This window comes from Nesoenas mayeri (genome assembly GCF_963082525.1).
Source record: "Nesoenas mayeri genome assembly, chromosome: 23".
In the NCBI taxonomy this organism is placed as follows: Eukaryota; Metazoa; Chordata; class Aves; order Columbiformes; family Columbidae; genus Nesoenas; species Nesoenas mayeri.
In genome coordinates this window covers 6356677-6374725 of record NC_137574.1, presented here as the reverse complement: position 1 = coordinate 6374725, position 18049 = coordinate 6356677, and the positions used below count along the sequence as shown (strand labels likewise).

The 18049-nt window shown below is 48.7% G+C and overlaps 1 protein-coding gene across 1 annotated transcript; it reads right to left on the bottom strand.

Annotated features, from left to right (window-relative positions):
* Window positions 1–16668: 16668 nt before the first annotated feature.
* On the bottom strand, window positions 16669–17601 carry LOC308048907 (olfactory receptor 14C36-like; the record flags this gene model as incomplete). The annotated part of the gene is made up of 1 exon (XM_080358236.1): window positions 16669–17601. The coding sequence occupies one exon, from the start codon at window positions 17599–17601 to the stop codon at window positions 16669–16671; it is 933 nt and encodes a 310-aa protein (XP_080214362.1).
* Window positions 17602–18049: the final 448 nt, after the last annotated feature.

Genomic DNA, 18049 nt, shown 5'->3' with positions numbered 1-18049 from the left:
CATATTTAATATGGCCTTTTGGTACTGAAGAACCTTAAACCAGTGTAATGATGTGTGAACAGCAACAAAAGAGGATTCTAGAAGAACATCAACAGCAAGAGTAAGACAAGGGAAAACATGAGGCCAGTGACAAATAGGCCTGGAGTCCTGGTTACGTAGGACGTGGAAAAGGCTGAGGGAGGTATGAGACCATAGTCAGTGGTGCCCAGCGACAGGACAAGAAGCAAGAGCACAATCTAAAACAGAGGAAATTGTAACTAAACTGCAGAAAGCACTTAATTAAGGTGTGGATGTTGATTACTGGACAAGCTGCCCAGAGAAGTTGTGGAGTTCCCATATTCAAGGCCCAGTGTGTCTCTGGACAACCTGCTGTAGCTGACCCCACTTGACCAGAGGAGGTGAACTAGATCACATTCAGAGGTGCCTTCCAAGTTCAACCATGCTGTGATTCTGCAATACCTAGCAGTGTTTCTGACAACTTCTCTGTGTTACAGAATCATTGAATCATAGAATTGTTTCAGATGGAAGAGACACTTCAGATCATCAAGTCCAACCATTAACCCAAAACTGGCACTAAACCATGTCCCTAAGAACCTCATCTCCATGTCCGTTAAACCCCTTCAGGGGTGGTGACTCCAGCACTGCCCCGGGCAGCCTGTTCCAATGCCTGACAATCCTTTCCATGAAGAAATGTTTCCTAATATCCAATCTGGACCATCCCTGGCTCAATTTGCAGCCATTTCCTCTTGTCCTATCAGTTGCTACTTGGGAGAAGAGACCAACACCCTCCATGCTACAACCTCTTTTCAGACAGTTACAGAGAGCAATAGGGTCTCCCCTCAGCCTCTTTTTCTACAGGGTAAACAGCCTCAGGTCCCTCAGCTGCTCCTCATAAGACTTGTGCTCCAGGTGCCTCACCAGCTTCATCACCATCCTGCTGTGTTCTCCATCCAACAAATGCCAGGGTTATTGAAGTCCCCAGCAAGGCCCAGGCTTATACATTCAGAGATTTCCCAGATGACTTAGAGAGGTCTATGGCTGTTTTCCCACACTGATGCGGTTTCCTTGTCTCCTACCACACTTTCACATTTGCTGGACTCTCCTCTGATCCTCACCTACAAGGGCTCACTGAGCTTGTCTGTGCCCTGGGCTGAGGGAATTGGTGCACACTTTGGCTGTAGCACATCAGCTGTGCCTCCAGGCAAAGCTCAGACTTATAAAGAAAACTCGTACCAAGTGTCTAAGACCCCGTTTGTTCAAAGGCTTTGCTTCAGACCTGAGGCATGATGGAGTGGTCGGCAGATGGAAATCTAAAGCTGAAAGTGGATGCCAAGAGAGTGAGCAACCCCTGCTGTACCCATGGCCACAGACAAACAGGGCTGGCAAGTGCAACCCTGGAAAGAACCTGGTTTACTTCAGAGGTGGCTCTGCTGCCTCTGAGGGACTTTGGCAGAGGTGCCACTGATCTGCAGGAATGACAAGATGCTGCTGAATGGCCCACTGTGAAAATGGTTTATCTGTTGCTTGACTGTATTCTCAAGGGGGTGAGTATGACGTGATAGAGAGAAAAAGCAGCAGTTTGAGATTTAGGTAAACAAGTGGAGACCCTAGTATGATGGCCCTTGTGTTCCTGTACTGCGCTACATCTACTGCCTAGAGAAGGAACAGATGTGCCACACTGCAGTGGTGGCAATTAGTGGCTCACACAAAGGCAACGAATCTCTGTGCAATGCTGTCTGGGTGTCTGTCACACACTCGCTCTGAGTGGGATTGGCTTTACTGAATTGTACCTGCCAGCTCCATGTAGATACGTGTGAGAGCCTTGGCATCTCACCTAGCACTACAGGCCTCTAGTTGGGCATTAAATAGCGTAACTGCCTGGAATTTGATTAGGCGATGTGTAGATGAAAACAATCATTATAGCCAATGGCGATCTAGTCAACACAGCTGATGGAAAAGACAGAGAGAAACTTGGCTGTCGTTACGATACAGGACACCTTTCGGTCAGATGGCAGCATCGGCTGACAAACAAATCGTAAATAAGGACAGTGCCGGTGGGATGAACAAGCTTGGACAACCTCTGGAACCTCCAAAGTCACCAGGCATTTCATCTGAACAGCTCACTCCTGACCTACATCTTCATTACTTACCATGGAAGCTGAGACAAGGAGCTCACATACAGGTGCTGTTTAATGCACACCTGAACAGCAGCAAGAGGAATCCCAGCTCTCAGGGCTTTGTGGCAGCTGTGGCAGAGAGTTGAGTCCACTTCCAGTGCTAACAATAGAAACACAGGATGAGATACTTTGACTGAGCTGACTCCCCTCAGAAGTGGTAAAGCAGATCCCTGCCTGTCATTGTCTGGGTGTCCGGTCTGATAATAACACAAAAAAGGGAATTTTTAGAAGTAACTCTATCTCTGAGAGAAGAACTGACGCTGCTGGGAATAAGAGTTTCTCCCCAGCTGAGGGAGCATCAGTGGTGACTTCAGCCTGTTTCACAGCAGGTTCTCCTGGAGCCCCAGGGACACCTGGAGGGAGCCTAGAGGGCCAAGAAAAAGCACCACCTTGGGCCGCTTCTCTGCTGCTGAGCTGGGCTGGGCTCTGGGATGGAGGGAGCTCATGGCAACCCGGTAGCACTGTAAAGAGACAGCTCTGCCCAGGAGCAGCTCCTCTGCAAAGTGCAGCAGGGCTGAGGGCACTGCCTGCAGCACCGAGGGCAGAGGAGTGAGAAAGGAAGAGCTTAAAGGTGATCTCTTGTTCATGGAGAATCCTTCACAACTTTTGACACAGTAAGTCAGTGGGACTGGGGAAATTCAGATGAGCATCCTGGAGGGATCTTCTAGAGCCGGTACATCCCATGGCTGATAGGACCCATCAAGATGACTGTCTTGACTGGTCTGGTGTGGAGAAGGAGGACACGCTCTGGAGCAGGGCTTCCCTGCTGCACCATGAGAGGAGAAAGGCATAACGACTGCCTTCTCTGAGAGATGGCTGCAGCAGTGTGAAGCTGGGTGTGCAAGATGGGTGCCCAGGGCTGTCCTGCAGAGCAGGGTCCCTGCACCCCAGGACTGTGTGCCGGGCAGGGACTCTGCCGCCTGCCAGAGTCAGCACTGAACCTGCCCGGGGAGATCCCCACAGTGCTGTGAGGAGAAGCTGTGGGTAGAAGGGGCAACCCCTGGCAGGGCATGCAGGGTCCTGCTGTTGAGAGGGTGCTGCATGGCACAGCACTGGTGACAGCTCCAAATCACCCCCAGTGTATTTCCAAGGGGACTTTTCAAGAAGGTCAAAATGGATTATTATCTAAAAGGGAAGGAGTCTGTGCTTTGAGTTTTCTGCTCTTGGTTGGCTCAGAGTGCAGTTGGAGATAATAGTTTACTCTTCTCCTCTGGAGAAGGCATTCTGATCCCAGTTCTCTTTAGGATATTCTGACTTGCCCCTGATTCGCTGCCCATAAAGAGATGCCTCTGGTCAGGGCCCCACTGCCAGGGGGGTCTGCAGGGCAGAGCCGAGCAAACAGTGAGATGGGGACTATGAGCACAAACAGGGATGAAACATGGGGAGAGAGAAGCAGCTCCTGGTAGGGACAGCTCCAGACAGCAGAGACATGAGTAGGGACAGAGAAGGAGCTGTTGACAGAAATACTGTTGGAGGATGAAGTTCAGGCACATCCCTGCCATCCACTACAGTGCAGACACTTTCCTGGAGCAATTTCCAGGTCTCACACCCAGCACAGCATCTGCCCCCAGGGTCGTGGGGTTTCAGGCTGAATCCTCTTGGAAGCGTGACCCCAAAGAGGAGAAACTCCTGAGTACCTGTCTGTCTGTCCCTGGCATTCCTGCCTTGACAGGAGCATTGGGATATTTGTGTGTCCACAGCAGAGCCCCCTGCTCCCAGAGGCACAGTCAGTCAGCACAGAGCAGAGCTCGTAAAAGGGACATGAAAGGGCCAAGGCAGTCTAGGGTATTTCCATGAGACATTGAATAGATTTCCATCAAAGAACTCTGCCCTAACTGCTCACTGCCTTTTCCTACTTGAACAGGTTGTCATGACCAGCAGCAGAAGATGTCCAACAGCAGCTCCATCACCCTGTTCCTCCTCATGGAGTTTGGAGACACACGGGAGGTGCAGCTCTTGCACTTCTGGCTCTTCCTGGGAACCTATTTGGCTGCTCTCCTGGCCAACGGCATCATCATCATCACCATAGCCTGGGACCAGCACCTCCACACCCCCATGTACTTCTTCCTCCTCAACCTCTCCCTCATCGACCTGGGCTGCATCTCCACCACTCTCCCCAAATCCATGGCCTGTTCCCTCTGGAACACCAGGGCCATTTCCTACATAGGATGCACTGCACAGCTCTTTATGTTTGTGTTTTTCATTTCAGCAGAGTATTTTCTACTCACCATCATGGCCTATGACCGCTATGTTGCCATCTGCAAACCCCTGCACTACGGGACCCTCCTGGGCAGCAGAGCTTGTGTCCACATGGCAGCAGCTGCCTGGGCCATTGGGTTTCTCCATGCTCTGCTGCACACAGCCAATACATTTTCACTGCCACTCTGCAAGGGCAATTCTGTGGACCAGTTCTTCTGTGAACTTGCCCAGATCCTTAAGCTTTCCTGCCCAGACAGCTACCTCAGGGAATTTAGACTTCTCGTGTTTAGTACTTTTGTCTATTTGGGGTGTTTTGCGTTCATTGTGGTGTCCTATGTGCAGATCTTCAGGGCGGTGCTGAGGATCTCCTCTGAGCAGGGACGGCACAAAGCCTTTTCCATGTGCCTTCCTCACCTGGCTGTGGTCTCCCTGTTCTTGACCTCTCTCATATTTTCCCACCTGAAGCCCTCCTCCATCTCCTCCCCATCCCTGGATCTGGTGGTGTCTGTTCTGTACTCAGTGGTTCCTCCAGCAGTGAACCCCCTCATCTACAGTATGAGAAACAAGGAGCTCCAGGATGCAATGTGGAGACTGGTGACTGGATGCCTGCCAGAAGTTACAAAGTGTCCGTGTTCTTCAACATATGACACATAACAACTCATCTCACTGTCTCCATGTCACCATATCTGTCAGAGTTCAGTGACCAGCTGGAGGATGCTCTTAGTCATGTGATTTAGGTCATCCTGCAAAGAGCAGGGAGTTGGACTTAATGATCCATATGGATCCCTTTCAGCTGGTGATGTTCTATGACTGTGACCTGAAAACTTGCTGAGGGTGTACTGAGTCTCAATGTGTATATAATTTATTAAGATATTAAACAGTATTCATCCCAGAATGGACAATTAATGGAAACTGTTCATTCCTGGTTTTCACTTGGACATGAGCTATTGACTGTTACACTTTTCACACAGCCATCCAGTCAATTCCTTATCCATGTATCCATCTGTCCTGGTTTTGTTAAAAAACAAGTTTCTCTTTCAGTGAATTTTGCCTGTCAGCTAAAGCCTTCATATTAGCTGCATTTTCCTGGTGAACCAGTCACATGTTTTGGTAAAAATAGCACTGCAATGCTAACTTATTGATGAGCACGGATGGACATCTTGCGAGAAGGGCAATGAGAAACAGTTGACCAAGAAACTGACCAACTGTGTATAACGTTCCATTCACACGAATACTTCATATAAAAGTGTGAGATCATGAGGATCTTGTCCCTTTTTCCATATGGCCAACATTAAGAGAAGGCCTTGCTAGTTGTCCCTACGAACTGAGGCCTAGTGAGAGACTGAATCCAGCTCTGGTTGGCTGCAGAGTCTAATCCAGGACTTCGGGTGCCGGCTCTGCAGTTGCTGAGACTTTCAAGATTGGTTTTGTATATTTTGTATTATTTTCTCTATTCTTATTAGTAGCATTAGTAAAACATCTTTAATTTTTCCAACTCTTTTATCTCTGTCCTTCTTTTCCTCCCGATCGCCTGTCATGAGTGGGAAGGGGAGAGAGGGAGGGGAAAAAGGGGGAAGTGGGGGGAGAGAAGGTTAACAATACATCTGCCAGGGTTTTATTGTCACCCCACAATCTAAACCCTCGACACCATCACATCAATATCTCAGCAATTTTTCGGTGGGGGCTGCATGGAAAGTCTTATAGTAGTAGTATAGTAGTAGTATAGTCTTATAGTGCTGTCCTATGTGCAGATCTTCAGGGCCGTGCTGAGGATCCCCTCTGAGCAGGGACGGCACAAAGCCTTTTCCACGTGCCTCCCTCTCCTGACTATGGTCTCCCTGTTTGTCAGCACTGGCTTGTTTGCTTTCCTGAAGTCCCCTTCCATCTCATCCCCATCCCTGGATCTAGTGCTGGCAGTTCTGTACTCATTGGTGCCTCCAACATTGAACCCCTTCATCTACAGCCTGAGAAACCAGGAGCTGCAGAATGCAGTGTGGAAACTGATGCCTGGATGACTTCTAGAAGCTCTAGACTGTCCATCTGTTTCAATGTATGACTCATAATGTAACTCATTACAGGTCCATCCTTTCTCATTAGTTTGTTGTTGTCGTCAGTTTTGTGTTTGTGTTGTCTTTTGTTCTGCCATTTTCTTTTTTTTTTTTTTTAACTTTAATAATGTTATCCACAAAGGAATGTGGACAGACCATTTCAACTTCATTGTCGACTTCACCGGTGTGATCCTGTGACTATGTGAACATGGGGCTCTACTCTATTTTTAGTTAAAAAAAAAATAAATGTACCTGCAATGACTTGTCTTTCTGACTGATACCCAAGCATCTACAAAAGAACCAAAAGCCCTTCCTCGCAAGATCCCTACCAAGTGCAAGGGGAAAAGAGGGACCTAAAACCTTACATGGCAAAAATGCAATGGGGCAGTTGTGGAGGTGCCATCCTACCAGAAATGGGGAATGTTCCCATCCCTTAGGAAATCCTTCTCTCCCTCATGACCTGCATGGTGTTTCTGTTTGGGAAAACTCTCATTATTGTGCTGGTGGTGGCAAAACAGCATTTGCACATCCCCATGGACTTGTTCTTGGGACATTTGTTCTCCCTGGAGACCTCCTGCATATCCACTCCCCTATCCCAGCTGATGGGCAGCTTTGTGGCTGGGGACAGCACCATCCCTGCTCATCACTGCATTAGTGCTGTTTCCCGCACCTTGTCCTTGTACAGAGCACTCACTACTGGTGACCACATCCTCCGATCAGTACTGGGCTGTGTGTCATCCCCTGCCCTGTACAAGACTCATGACCTGGGACATCTGTCTCCAGTGGGCAGACACACTAGGGGCTCCTCTGTCATCTACAGGAATCATTTCAGTCATGTCCTGGGTACAGTTCTGTGGCCCCAGCAGAGCTGACCACTTCTGTGATTTACCGCATTGCTGGAGCTCTCATGCAGTGACACCGTGACACTCAGGCTCTCTCCATTCCCATTCTCCTCTTCCTGTTCACATGGTTATCCTCTGTGTGTATCAGATCTCCATGGGTAGGCAGAAGACATTCTCCACCTGTTCCTTTCTCCTCACCAATGCTGCTGTTTTCCACAACACCCTCATCCTTGTTTCTGTGATGCCCAGAACAACACTCTTGAATAGTTTAACAAAGCCCATCCTCATGCTCCTTTTCAATCCCTCCATCTACAGCCTGAGGACCAGAAAGTTTGCAGAGAGGGAGACACTTGAAAAATGCTCAGGAAAGCTGTGAGTGGCACAGAGGCCCCATTGGAGTCATGGGCACACAGGAAGAATTCACTTCTGATTCTCTTCCAAACAGTGCCTGATGAGCTAGACAGGTGTTTACTGTGCCCCTCGCACTCCCCTGGAACTGTGAGATACAGAGAAAACTTTTGGTGTATGAAGGGCCAGAGAGGTGCTATTAGAGCTGGCTGCAGTCATTGTGAGATCTCTCTCAAACATCTTGGAAAAATCCAGAGAGAGCAGGGAGATTCCAAGATCCTCAGAAAAGGCAAATAACAAACCCAGCTTCCAGAAGGACAAGAAAGAAGACTGGGCCTATTACCTGTAGATCAGCTTCACCTCAGTCCCTGGGGAGGTGATGAGGCAAATGCTCTTGCAACCATCTCCAGGCCCTTGAAGGACAAGAACGGGACGGCTGAAACCACGTGAGAGGAGAAAGAAGGGCATGTTGTGTACCTGGTCTTTTGCCAGTCCTTGCATGTGGTATCCCAAAGTCTTAGAGCAGGTTTCTGATGTCTGAACTGAAGATTTGGATGATGTGGTGGATGGGAAGTTGGCTGGCTGATCAGGAACAAATGCCATCAGCGGTACTGATGGAGCCAGATACTATCAGCATCCCTCAGTGACCATAAAAATTTCACAGAAATGGCTTAAGAGCCTAGCAATGCTGGAAATGAAGACTTTTTCAGCTATTTCATAGAGATTTTTGTTTGTTTGTTTGTTTTTTCTGCATAGGTTTGTATATAATTTACATTTTAGGCTTGATTCGGTTGTCCTCACAGAGGTCTCCACTGTCTCCAAGATACTCTGGGTAACTGAGGCACCCAGGTGGGAAAGATAAGCCAGGATCCCTTCTAGTTCACGCGCTGGTTTGCAGGCACGGTACCTCTGGGGTGGTGCGGGGCTTGACCTTCCTCCAGGGCTGCTGGGTGGGCTGTGAAGAGGCCTCTCCAGCACAGAAGTACGATGAGTCCCTTTGGGTGCTGGCTGTGAGGTCACTTCTGACTGGTCAGCACAGGGGACAGAGGCACTCTGAGGTCCTGAGGGTCATCAGAAAGCTTCCCCCAACAAGATGACACATTTAGGGAGGTCAGGAGGAACCTGTGCAAGAGAGATGGGAGATCCGGGAGAAGGGAGAGAGACTTTGCCAAAAGACATGAAAGAAAAAGTAAAATGGGTTTTGGTGATGTTCTTGTGAAAACACAGACTGTGAAAACACTTCTCTTTAGCCCCTTGTCATGGTTTAACCCAAGCTAGCAATCACAGCCACGATAGCTGCTCGCTCACTCCCACCCCCCACCCCCAAACAGGGGAGAGAATCAAAAGCAAAGGGAGAAACTCATGAATTGAGATAAAAACAGTTTAATAAAATAGCAAAATAATACTAATATACCACCACGGCTAATAACACATATAAAATGGAAAATGGAATATAAAATAAGAAACTCAATGCAATTCCTCACAAAATCCGCCTGCACCAAGCAGCCGGTCCAAGAAAGAGAGAGAGCAGCCTGGTCGTGAACACCTGATCCCAGGGGAAGAGGGAAAAGAGCAGAAAGGCCCAGAGGTCATTGCAAAATGGTAAAATGGCAAAAGGTAAAACCAAAAGAAACTCCCAAATGGAACTCCACCGAAACACAGTAGAACAGGTCTCGATTTCTGCATCCAGAAAACCCTGCCCTCTTTCAGCATGAAGCCTGATGCTAATGGCATGGAAAATTCTCATTGGTCAGTCTGGCTGTCAGTCAAGCTCTGTCCCATCCATGCCTCCCTTCCCAGCTGCTTCGCACCTGTGGGCACAGAGCTCAGAAAGACCTTGGCTCCCAGACAGCAACTAAGATAATAGGCTCTTGTATTCTCTTTGTTCCACTTCAAAACCACTGGAAAGTTACTTGGAGAAAAACATTATCTCTGTCCCGGGGTGTTATCTGACTTTTCGCAAACTAAATCCAAACCATGACCATGCTACCTGCAAAAATTTTTAACTGCATGAAGAAAATTAACTCAGTTTCAGCCAAACCAGCACAATGAGATTTGAGCAACCTTTTCTAGAGGAAGATGTGAGTCAGGGGGGCTGGAACCAGATGATCTTTAAGGTCTCTTCCAACCCAAACCATTCTGTGATTCTAAGAGGTAGATGTGTTTCATTATCCTCTCCACAAGATCGAATACCTACCCCAACACAGTAAAGACATCAATACCAGGGCAAAGAGCGTAGACTTTGTTTGTATTAACATGTTCCCAAGCTCAGCAAAATCAGGAGATAAGTAGCACAGACAGAAAACTCAGTGACCTGCGCAGACACTCTCCACCAAATAACTGCTATAACTGTAGCACCATTAATACAGAACTGCCCTTGTCTCATGTCCCACGTTGGGCACAACAAGGGCTGTAGTGGGTTAACCTGGCTGCCACATTTTAGTTCCACTACACCATACAATCACTCTCCTGCTCGAGAGGACACGGGGAAGAAAAACTCATTGTTTGAGATAAAGGCAGTTTAATAAAGAAAAGCACAGACTGCCTGTGGAAGCAAAAGGATTTATTCTCTTTGCCATCAGCAGATGATGTCCAACCCTTTCCTGGGAAACTTGGCATCAGTTCATGTAGCACTTGCTTCAGAAGGCAAATGCCTTAATTATGAATCCCTCCTGTACACCCCAGCCCTTCTCATGGCTTTTATTGCTGAGCATCACAAGAGGACAAGCGAGCTCCAGCTGGTCTGACTATACTGACTGACTTCCATGCTCATGGGGAACCTGAGAACATTCCCTCCTGTCATCAGGGGAAGACTCAGAGGGGAAGACACCACAGCATCATTCGGGTTTCCACTCTCCTGAATGGGAGTTCAGGAAGTCTCAGGTCTGACCTCCTCCTCACAGCACGTTCAGCTGTGGAGTGAGACCGCGTTGCTCAAGGCTTTAGCATGTGGGGGCTGGAAAACATCCAAGGACAGAGACAGCACAACAAAGCTGGGGAAGCTGCTCCAATGCTTTGATGCCTTCACGGAGAAGAAGATTTTCCTTATCTGCATCCTGAACCTTCCTCATTTCAACATCTGACTGTTGTCTATTACCCTCCTGCCAAGCACGGCCATGACAAGACTGGCTCCACCTTCTGGAGAAACCTCCCAGCAGGGACAGAGAGGCTGTTACAAGGTGCCCAAAGCCTTCTCTTCTCCAGGCTGAACAAAGGCCCTTTCCCTCAGTTTCTCCTCCCAGCAAGTGTCCCAGTCCCTGAGCATCTTAGCAGCCCTCCACTGACCTCTCTCCCAGTTATCAACATCTTCAGGGGTTAGTCTATGCCAGGTGCAGGACCTGCCCTTTGTCCCTCTCTGTCGTGATGTTCCTGACAGGACAGCCCTCCTGCCTATGAGGTTTCTCAACTTAGCATCATCAACAAATGTGCTGAGAGTTGTCTCCTCAAGGTCACAGATTATCAAACTGCCCAGGTCTCAGCAGAGTCCCCTGTGCTGCCCCACAAGCCCCCAGTAAGTCCCAGTGGTCTCGAGGTTGGGCATGAGACCCCTTCACCACTGCTCTGTCAGCCTGATATCCAACTGGTTTCACTCATCTGTTTGTCAACCCATCCGACTGTAATGGCCTACCTCGGGTACAAGAACATTGAGGGACACCATGCCAAGAGCCTTGCTGAAGCTGAGGTAAATGACAGCCACTGTTCTCCCCTCACGCGGAAATGCAGTTACTTCATCATGAAGCCAATCAAGTTTGTGAGACATTAATTACCCTTGCTAAGTCCTGATGGCTTTCGGACACATTTTTCTCTAGTAGGTGCCCAGAAATGTCACCCAAGAGGACTCATTGGACAGGTCACTCCTCACCAAATTGTTCTTGTACAGCTCGTGGTTCCCTGGCAGGCACTTTTGGCTGCAACATTGAGTTTTTCTCACTCACAAGAGACCTCTACCAATCCTGTGACCTTTCAAAAGGGATATTCCAAAGATGTGTTGATCTCTGGCAATATCCTTGTCACTATTGCACCTGTTATATGGTGTATTTAATTTCTGTGATCTTTCATCTGTTTACATCTGTCCTGATATAATGACTGTTTCTAGAGTCCCATTTTCAGTTGCAGACTCTCTAGACAAAGACCCTTTTCATTATTCTCCAGTTTTCTCTTTCTCTTATTCTTTATTCATTCAGACTCCACTCAACTTGCCAGCTGCTGTTTTGAACTTTAGGTAGTTAAATGTTTGCCTGTTTTGCAGTAGTCTAATTATCTCCTTTGTCAACTATTTAATTATGTTTGTATCTTTATTCTTTTATCTGCTTACCTAAAACATTTCTCATAAGATTATCCCTTTTTGAAAGACAACCTCATTAAAGGCAGCTTGTACTTAACTTATGGTGGAGGAGTGCAGTTATTATTTTAGAAACTTAATTGTGCTTCACTTTTCTTTTTTTTGTAGTTAGCAGAAATACTTCAGTGCCTGTGTGCAGCCAGTTCTCTATGAAGAGCAGGTGGGAGATGGTACAAAGGAGCTGGAACATCCAGCTGCAGAGAAATGTGGACAAATCTGATGTAAAGAAAAGTGAGAACAAGTCCCAGGGGGCAACGAGAGAAAGGGTAAGGTTGGGCAGGTGAGGAGGAGTGTTGTCCATACTATGTTGGATGTCAAGGGACTGTTTTTCCTATCTGTCCAGACCTATTGAGGAGACATTCTGGATCGTTATCAACCAGAGAACGCTACTATCACCTCTTCACTGAACTGAAAAGGAACATAATATGCCCTTCAAAATACAAAATAATTTTTGCTCGGTGCATTTTGAAATCTTCCTTCTTTGCTACATTATGAAACAGCTCAAATTAATCTTGAAGACTTGAAGAAAATTACAGGAAGGAAAAGAGTTCATTAATACTTTCTGTATTTTAATGAGCCCCATGGTGTATTTGGCCCTTAGTCCATGAACTACAGATACTGAGAGGAGACTGAACAAATCGCTCAGGAGGTGGAAGTCAGAAGCGCAACTCAAAGTACCTTGAAACATTGATTGACCCCACTGAGGGTCATTATTGACAAAGCCTCTCCATGGACTCGTTAGAGAAGATAATTGAAGGTTGTGATTGCAGGTAGGAAAAGGCACTGTACAGGTTGGTCTGCTATGGAGAAAATCCTTGGTCTGTTTTACCAGCTAAAGGCCAAACCCTGACCCCAGGCCCTGGGAAGGCAGATCCCTCATGCGTGGCTCAGGGCTCTTCCTGGAGCAGTGGGGTGTGAGTTTGAGCAAGGCCAAGTGTAGGAAACTGTACAACCCCTCCTGGCTTCCCCAAAAAGGGGCAACGAGAATCAAAGTCCAGGGCCTCAAAACAGACTTTATCCTGGTAGGTCTCAGAGACAGATACAACTGCCATAGCCAGGGGGACAAAGACCTTGGTCCTGTCTGGCCTTTCAGCCTCACCAGAGCCCTTGGCCATGTCTACTTCATGTTTGCTGATACTGTCCCCTTCAGGCACCTTTGTGCCTTCAGGCTGTTGACATCCACCTTGCTTTCCTACCTAGCTCTCATCCCAGCATTTCCTACTTTCACTGATGTCTCTCCACCCTCACTGCTCTTTCCTTGAAGCCCAAGGCCATGGGCTGATCCAGACTCCCTCTGCGTGACCTCTTGTACCACAGCGCTGCCCTTGGACTGAGATGTCTTTTTCTGAACCTCCAATCTTGAACCTTCCAGGTTGCACTTTGTGGAGGTTTTCTTTACTTTCTACTACCAAGAAAAGCTCCATTATCTCTGAAACCACCCTTCAAGCAGTTGCAGGCTACTGCTACAGTGCCCTGAGCCTGCACTTCACCAGGCTCAAGGACCCCATGTTTCTCTGCCTCTCTCAAAGGCCTCTTACCCCATCCTAGCAGATCTCTGGAGCTTCTCTAGTTCCTCTCCATTCCTCCAGAACAGGGAGTCCCACACCCAGACACACTAGCCCAGATGTGGCCACCACAGCACTGATTCAAAGGGGACGATAATTCTGTTGTTTTTTGACCACACTCCTCCTAACGCAGCCCCACATGCCCTTGGCCTTACTCATAGTGAGCGTGCACCACTGGCTCGTATGGCATCCCATGTCATGCCCAGCCCCTTCTGCTCAGAATCACTCCTGAGCTGTTCAGGTCCCAGCCTGCCCTCATGTGTGGGGTTATTCTGCCCCCAGTAAAGACCCGGCAACTTCTCCTTCTAAAATTTCATGAGGTCTTTATTGCCCAATCCCAGAGTTTTTCAAGGTTCTCCTGGAGTGAAGCTCTGCTTTGCCAGCTGTTAATAAGTCAAACTGGCACCCATGGCAGAAAAGGGTTTCTCTTTCCGTGTCTGCACACACACGGTGCCCTGCTCTTCTCCTGGGACATCCCATCTCCCCACAGAGCCTTTCCCCAAGGAGAGCACATCTGCACGGGCCTGGCCAGATGTTCCTGCACCCTGTTCCCACACTCCCCACAGCCCCCGAGCTGGGGCTTTTGCTCTGTGCAGTGAGTGAGCTGTGATGCCCAGGCTGTGGTGGCTCTGCAGGGACATACTGGTCAGGTTGAGAGACAGACCCAGCTGATGTTGGTCACTGTCACTGTGACCGCCTCCCACACGAGCTCTGAGGTGGCCATGGAGGGTGCTCAGAGCTGCTCTGCCTTATCCACCGCCTGCCTGGGTGCTGGCCACCAACAACCCAAACCTGAGCCACCAGCTCTAAGTCCCTTGAAAGCCAAACTGGGACCCTGATCTCATCCCACTGAGCCCACAGAAAACACAGAAAACAAAGCCTTTTGAGAGTCTATTCCTTACACCTATTCTTGGGAGCAACTCTGGAAGAAGACCTAAGCCTTCGAGCACTGTGCTAAGGAGATCCCCTTGCTGATGGAGATGCTGTTCTGGAGGCAGCTCTGTCACAGAAGTGCCCATTGCCTGTCTCTGCCTGTGGTCACAGGACTGACACGCAGCGGGACTGTAACCAAGGGTCAGGAGTGCTCAGATCTTACACCAACACAAGGGCTCACAGGAGAGCGGGGAAGTGGAAGGAGAACAGCTCTGGAAAGGACAAGGCTGGTGCTCCCTGGCAGAGCTGCTGTGCTGAGACTGTTTCCCTTCAATAATTTCTTTACTACTTCTCTAGCTTTGTTGGTCTGGCATGGGAGAGCTGGTCTGTGCTGGTTTGACTGAAAAGGAGTTAATTTTCCTCATGCAGTTAGAAACCTTACTTTTTCATAGCTAGCACGGTCATTATTTGGATCTAGTTTGAGAACAAGAGAGAACAGCCCAGCACAGTTGGTGTTGGCAATTGCTCTGGTCTGAGAGCCAAGGACACTCTGAGTGCTCTGCCCACAGGTGTGAGGCAGCGAGGAAGGGGGGAGGGACGGGGCAGAGCTTGACTGACATCCAGGCTGACCAATGAGAGTGTTCCATCCCATTAGCCTCACGCTTCATCTTTAGGAGAGTTGGGATCTTCCGGCCTCTGTCTCTCGGCCTTTGGGCACTTTTATTTCTCTTGTGAGTTCCTCCTTAGTTTTTTTATGGGAGCCAGGGGAGTTCAGTTTGGGACGTTTAATTTGGCCTTTTGCCATTTTATACAGGATTAGACACACTATACCTACAGCTATAAATATGCCAAAACTTTTTGAGATTAAACAGGATTGTAAGGAATCTCCAACTGGGTTTTTAAACCATCTTAAAGAGACATGTAGTTACAACAAATGATCAAAAAAAGGTCTAATCAGGTAATAGCCATGCAATTACATACTGCTATGGCTATGCACTTAGTAAACATGAAGGGGAGATGTGGCAGTGTGCTAAGATTGGACCTGTGAGAAACTGCGAGAGTCGACAGTGTGAGAACGAGCGCTAGTGGAAAAATACAAGAAGCAAGTACTGTATGCTATGTGAGACATCAAGGAGAGAGGGACTGATACAGGATTGATACATCAAGGACAGAGGGATAGCATATGACAGACAAAACCTGTGTTTATGGCAGTAACTTTGGTGGGAACACAAAACATATCACTTATGTAATGACTCACTTGGCAAATCAGCAAATGCTTGAGCAAGAATCATAGCAAGTATAAATGCAAGCCTGAGTTTGTAATAAATGTCTCTCATTGCACCTTCCCGAGAGTCCGTGCCTCATTCACTGCACCCTCACTGGCTGTTTGTTGAAACACAAAGCCATGGGCTGATCCCGACTGCCTCTGGGTGACCTCCTGCACCGCAGCACTGCCCTTCCACTGACGTTTCTTCCTCCTGATATCCAGAATGCACCTCCCAAGTTGTTCTTTTCAGTTATTTTTTTCCCCTCTCCGGCCTCTTCCCACTACCATGGAAAGCTCGACTATCTCAGAAACTGCTCTGCAGGCAGGGACCCCAACGCGTCAGACTTCTTGTGGTCTTTAGCCTGACCAGAGAGAAGTAACCTCACCATGGACTCCTTATGCACCCATGGATGTTGAGAGACAGTGTTTCCCTTGTACACACAGATGCAGGAGTCACTGTGTCTCTCTGACCTCCTGCTGCCACTCCAGGGGGCTGGGAGGCACCTCAGCCCTGCCATTTGTCACCCTTCTCTGCACTTAGATGAGATGCCTCGTGGCATAAAGAATGGACACGGGATCTTCTGTTCCAGGAAGCACATCCCAGTGCTACATTCAGGTGGTTCCCCAAAGGATGTTACTCTCAACATGAAATCACATCAAGACACTGTCTGTCCCACTGACCTTCATGGAACCCCAAGGAATAGCTGATGGTGTTTCTGCTCACTTGGGTTCATCACCTCAGAAGCACTTTGTGCATTTGTTTACATCTTGTCTATACAATGCAAACATGGACATCTGACCTACTCATTAGTTGTGCTGCCAGGGAGGGACAAAGAACCTCTTCAAGCTGAAGTGAGAAGCCAGTGCTGGAAATGGTGGTTGTGAGAGGCCGGTCCACGACGACTGACCTGCAGCAGGTTCTCTAGGGTGTCCAGTGGACATGGGCACAACCACTCAGTGAGAAAATTATTTACATTATCTATGCTATGCAGAAGATTATGGGCAGTTTATTGCTTCATCAAACAGACATTCATTAGTTGCCACACTGAATCCTTGATCTCCTTGTTCCTCATACTGTAGATGAGGGGGTTCACTGCTGGAGGCACCACTGAGTACAGAACAGACACCACCAGATCCAGGGATGGGGAGGAGATGGAGGGGGGCTTCAGGTGGGAAAATATGATAGTGCTGACAAACAGGGAGACCACGGCCAGGTGAGGGAGGCACGTGGAAAAGGCTTTGTGCCGTCCCTGCTCAGAGGGGATCCTCAGCACAGCCCTGAAGATCTGCACATAGGACACCACAATGAACACAAAACAGCCGAATACCACTGAGAAAGAAATCACAAGAACCCAGACTTCCATGAGGTAGGTGTCTGAGCAGGAGAGCTTGAGGATCTGGGGGATTTCACAGAAGAACTGGTCCACAGCATTGCCCTTGCAGAGTGGTAGTGAAAACGTATTGGCCGTGTGCAGCAGAGAATAGAGGAACCCAGTGGCCCAGGCAGCTGCTGCCATGTGGACACAAGCTCTGCTGCCCAGGAGGGTCCCGTAGTGCAGGGGTTTGCAGATGGCAGCATAGCGGTCATAGGCCATGATGGTGAGGAGCCAATATTCTGCTGAACCTAAAAAGACAAACAGAAACACCTGGGCAGCACATTCTGTGTAGGAGATGGCCCTGGTGTTCCAGAGGAAATTGGCCATGGACTTGGGGACAGTGGTTGAGATGTAGCCCAGGTCAATGACGGAGAGGTTGAGCAGGAAGAAGTACATGGGGGTGTGCAGGTGCTGGTCACAGGCTATGGTGATGATGATGAGGCCGTTGCCCAGGAGGGCAGCCAGGTAGATGCCCAGGAAGAGCCAGAAGCGCAAGAGCTGCAGCTCCCGTGTGTCTGTGAATGCCAGGAGGAGGAACTGGGTGATGGAGCTGCTGTTGGACATCTGCTGATTTTGGCTATGGGGGCTATTACAGAAGAAAAAGACAGTGAGAATTTTTGGGAGATTTCTCTGAGCAAAGTCTAAGCCATTTCTCATACACCCTCCCCCTGCTCCACACCCCCTTGTCCTTTTCCAGACCTTCCCTCAGCTCCGTGTCTGAGCCCTGGGTGGTGCTGGCTGGAGGTGCATGAGGAGCAGGGCCTGTGCCCGCTGGCTGCTGAGGAGTCAGCCCTGCTCTGCAGCAGTGGAGTCATGGGAACGGGGGCAGGGGACAGTCCTGGGGTTCAGCTTTGTCACATGAAGCTGCTCCTGGTGCAGAAATACCTGTCAGCATCTGCACTCCCAGGGATAAGGAAATGAGGTGGCAGAAGGAGTTTTGAGAGGTTTGGGGTTTTTTACAGCTCCTTCTCCCCTCTCACCCTGGGGAATGTTCTTGGATGTCAGAAACCAT